The 2,717-nt window shown below is 57.7% G+C and overlaps 1 protein-coding gene across 3 annotated transcripts in view; it reads left to right on the top strand.

Annotated features, from left to right (window-relative positions):
* Nucleotides 1–2,717, top strand: part of PDZK1 (PDZ domain containing 1) — a 28,972-nt gene that overhangs the window by 4,788 nt on the left and 21,467 nt on the right. The window contains exon 1 of one of the 3 annotated variants that reach the window (XM_023535201.1): nt 1,554–1,614. The exons of 1 other annotated variant lie outside the window; for it this stretch is intronic. Coding sequence is in view for 1 of the 2 variants with exons in the window: in XM_023535198.1 (XP_023390966.1) it covers nt 1,772–1,820 (49 nt within the window). In the remaining variant the exon portion in view is untranslated. Of the gene's footprint in view, nt 1–1,553; nt 1,615–1,634; nt 1,821–2,717 lie in introns of those variants that run through there. One more of the 3 variants, XM_023535198.1, reaches the window with a different exon arrangement.

The following is a 2,717-nucleotide window of genomic DNA, read 5'->3' on the forward strand; positions in this document are numbered from 1 at the left end:
AATTCACCTATTTTAGGGGTACAGTTTGGTGAAATTTGCTAATTAGAGACAATAACTTAGCCACCCCCACACTCAAGACATAGAACAGTTCTCACCTTAAAGTTTCCCAGGGCATGATAACAAAGAAAACCCCTCAAAAATTCAAAGCAAAGGTAAGAAAAAGTTTCCCCTTTAGGTGCTTGATTTTAAGAGGGACGTTGACAAATCGGCTGGCGTCCAGGGCGAGCAGTCTTGATGTCGTGGCATAGGTGGACCATCTTAGGGAACGAGGCTCGTCGGGGACAAACCCGCCTTCCGGTATTTGAAGGGCTGCCGTGTAGGTAAAGAGTGAACTTCATGCAGCTCAGACGGAGCCATCAGAACCTGTGGGAGAAACTTTGACTCTCTATAAAAAGTAAATTTCTGAAAACAATATAAATAACGGCTGTTTACAGATGATGAAGGGGTAGGCGAGCCTCAGAGTTAAACATAAAGCGCTGTGGATCGAACACGTGGGGAGTGGCGGAGTCGGAATTTGAGCCCAGGTGTTCTGACTTTCAGCCCAGGTGTTCCCATTCTCTTCCACTTCGGAAGATTTATAGCGTCAAGGTGGGGATGACCCGAGTCGAGTTAGTTGCTTAGGGATTTAGCATTTTCAACCATCAACCCCCTTGCTTGGGCCACGCCTTTGTGGGGGGCAGCCAAGGCCTGGTGAAGACCAGCGGCCAGCCCAGCGTGGGTGGAGGAGGGGAGCCACCCCCTCCTCAGCCCGTGGCTGGCTTTGCCTCACTGCCCGGAGCAATCTCTTGCCCCGATTCCCCGTGTGGGCCGAGGATTCAGGTCAGCAAGAAGCCGGCCGCTCTGCCCGCCTGTGTGGGTGCTGCTGATAGAGATCTGCTGTGGTCCTGGCCGGGGCTCGGCCGAGAGTGGGGCACCCCCACACTGCCCAGGTGGCTCGTGGAAACGCCTTTCACTTACCTGGCCACGCTTGCCAGAGAGGCTCTGGGTGAGGAAGGGGAAGGCACTTGAGAACAGAGACAGGTGAGCGGGAGGGGGAGGGCACGGAGAGCGGGGGCCTGGGCGACAGAGCCCGGCTCTGTGCTCGGCTCCCACGGGCGGGAGGGAGGGTGGCCCGTGAGGACTCTGCTCCGTTCACGGGGCTCACTGGCCTCCTGCTCTTCTGCTGCTGGGGGTGGCACAGATTACTGCTCCCCAGGAAGACCTCAGTGTGTGAGGATGCTCAGGCGACCTTCAGCCCTGACCTTGGATCCGAGACAGGGGAGGCTCCGAAGGTGTCGGGTGTTAGTTGAGTGTGACCAAGGCATCTGGCGAAGGGAGGGAACCGAGGGGCAGAGCTGCCCCCTCCCTGGCTGTCCTTCCCCCTTTCTGGGGGGGGGGGGTACCCTGCGGCTGGGCCAGCGTGGGGTCTGCCGAGGGCTTTTTGGGTTTGCCCAGCTTGGAGCCCAGCCTGTTGGTAGGAAGCAGGTCAGAGGTTACTTGAACTCCAACCATGCGTCCCTGTTAAATACATCAGCTTTTAAATCAATCTTCGTTCAAAGTCCAGTGAGCTCGAGTCTGCAGCTGCCAGCGGAGAGTGCGTTCCGAGAGCGCCCAGCGGCTCCTCTGCGGGTCCAGGTAAGAGCCGACTCTCGCGGCCGCTGCGGCCCGGCTGCCCGGCCCACACCACCTCCTCCATTCTCCTCGCTCCTTTCCTGAGCCGCCGCTGGCCGTCCGGAGCAGCAGAGAGGCCCGTGGGGAAGGAGCCAAGGCCCCTTTGGGGTGTGTGTGGGGGATGGACGACTCCAAGGTTGTCTCTGCTCGCGCTGGCCCGCGTCTTGCAGGTAAGGATCTGCTTCGCAAAGCGGGATCCATCCGTGGACTGATCCGCAGGAGCAGTTTTCCCAGGGTTGCCTGGGGCTCTGAGGTGCAGCCAGGGGACTGAGGCCGCGGACAGACCTCGTTGGGTCACAGGGGAGGTGCCCCGCCTTCTCACTACGCAGGGCTCTGGGGGTTAGAGCTTCTCTTCGAGGATTCAACGAAACTTTCCCACCGGATCATGAACACGGGCATCCTTTCTCTTTTCATCCTGTTATAGACCACTGGGAAAGGGGGAGACACAGTGATTGCTACGCTGGCTGGATCTGAAGAGATAGATTAGATCTCCCAGCTCTACCATTTGGAGCGTCTGGTTGTTTGAGTCTTGTGTGGGTCCGGGGGAGCCTTGCTGTGGCACTCACCCAGGCGATTCTCCTGCACCACCAGCCGCTTCCTTCCTAAGCGGAGGGGTCCCTTTCACGTAAGGACTCGTCAGCTAAGGGGAACCCCTGAGCGGCTGGCTCGGTGAGGACACATCCCTCCGTAGTTCCAGGCCCTGTGGCGGGGCTGCCCCAGCACGTTCTCATTCCGGGATCCCGAAGTCACGGAGGCTGATGGGCTCAGGTCACGGTACTCCAGTCGCCTGGAGTCACATGTCCCTTCCTGCGGCAAATAACTCGGGGACTTTGAGTTTGTGTGTTATGACTAAGTAAATCGTTCCTACCTTTGACTCTTTTGCTTGTTCTTTGCACCGTAAGTTGCTAGTGATGATGTCTTGTGCTCACGGACCCCTGGCTAGATGGGTGCTTCTCGTCCAGCAGAAGGAACCTGGAGGTTTGACTCAGTTGTTGGTGGCAGGCTGTTAGACAAGTCCGTTAGCCAGCTGTAGCCTCCACTTCATCTGTTAAAGCCTTTTGCTGAAG

The sequence above is a fragment of the Pteropus vampyrus genome, unplaced genomic scaffold (genome assembly GCF_000151845.1).
Source record: "Pteropus vampyrus isolate Shadow unplaced genomic scaffold, Pvam_2.0 Scaffold6, whole genome shotgun sequence".
NCBI classification, from domain to species: domain Eukaryota; kingdom Metazoa; phylum Chordata; class Mammalia; order Chiroptera; family Pteropodidae; genus Pteropus; species Pteropus vampyrus.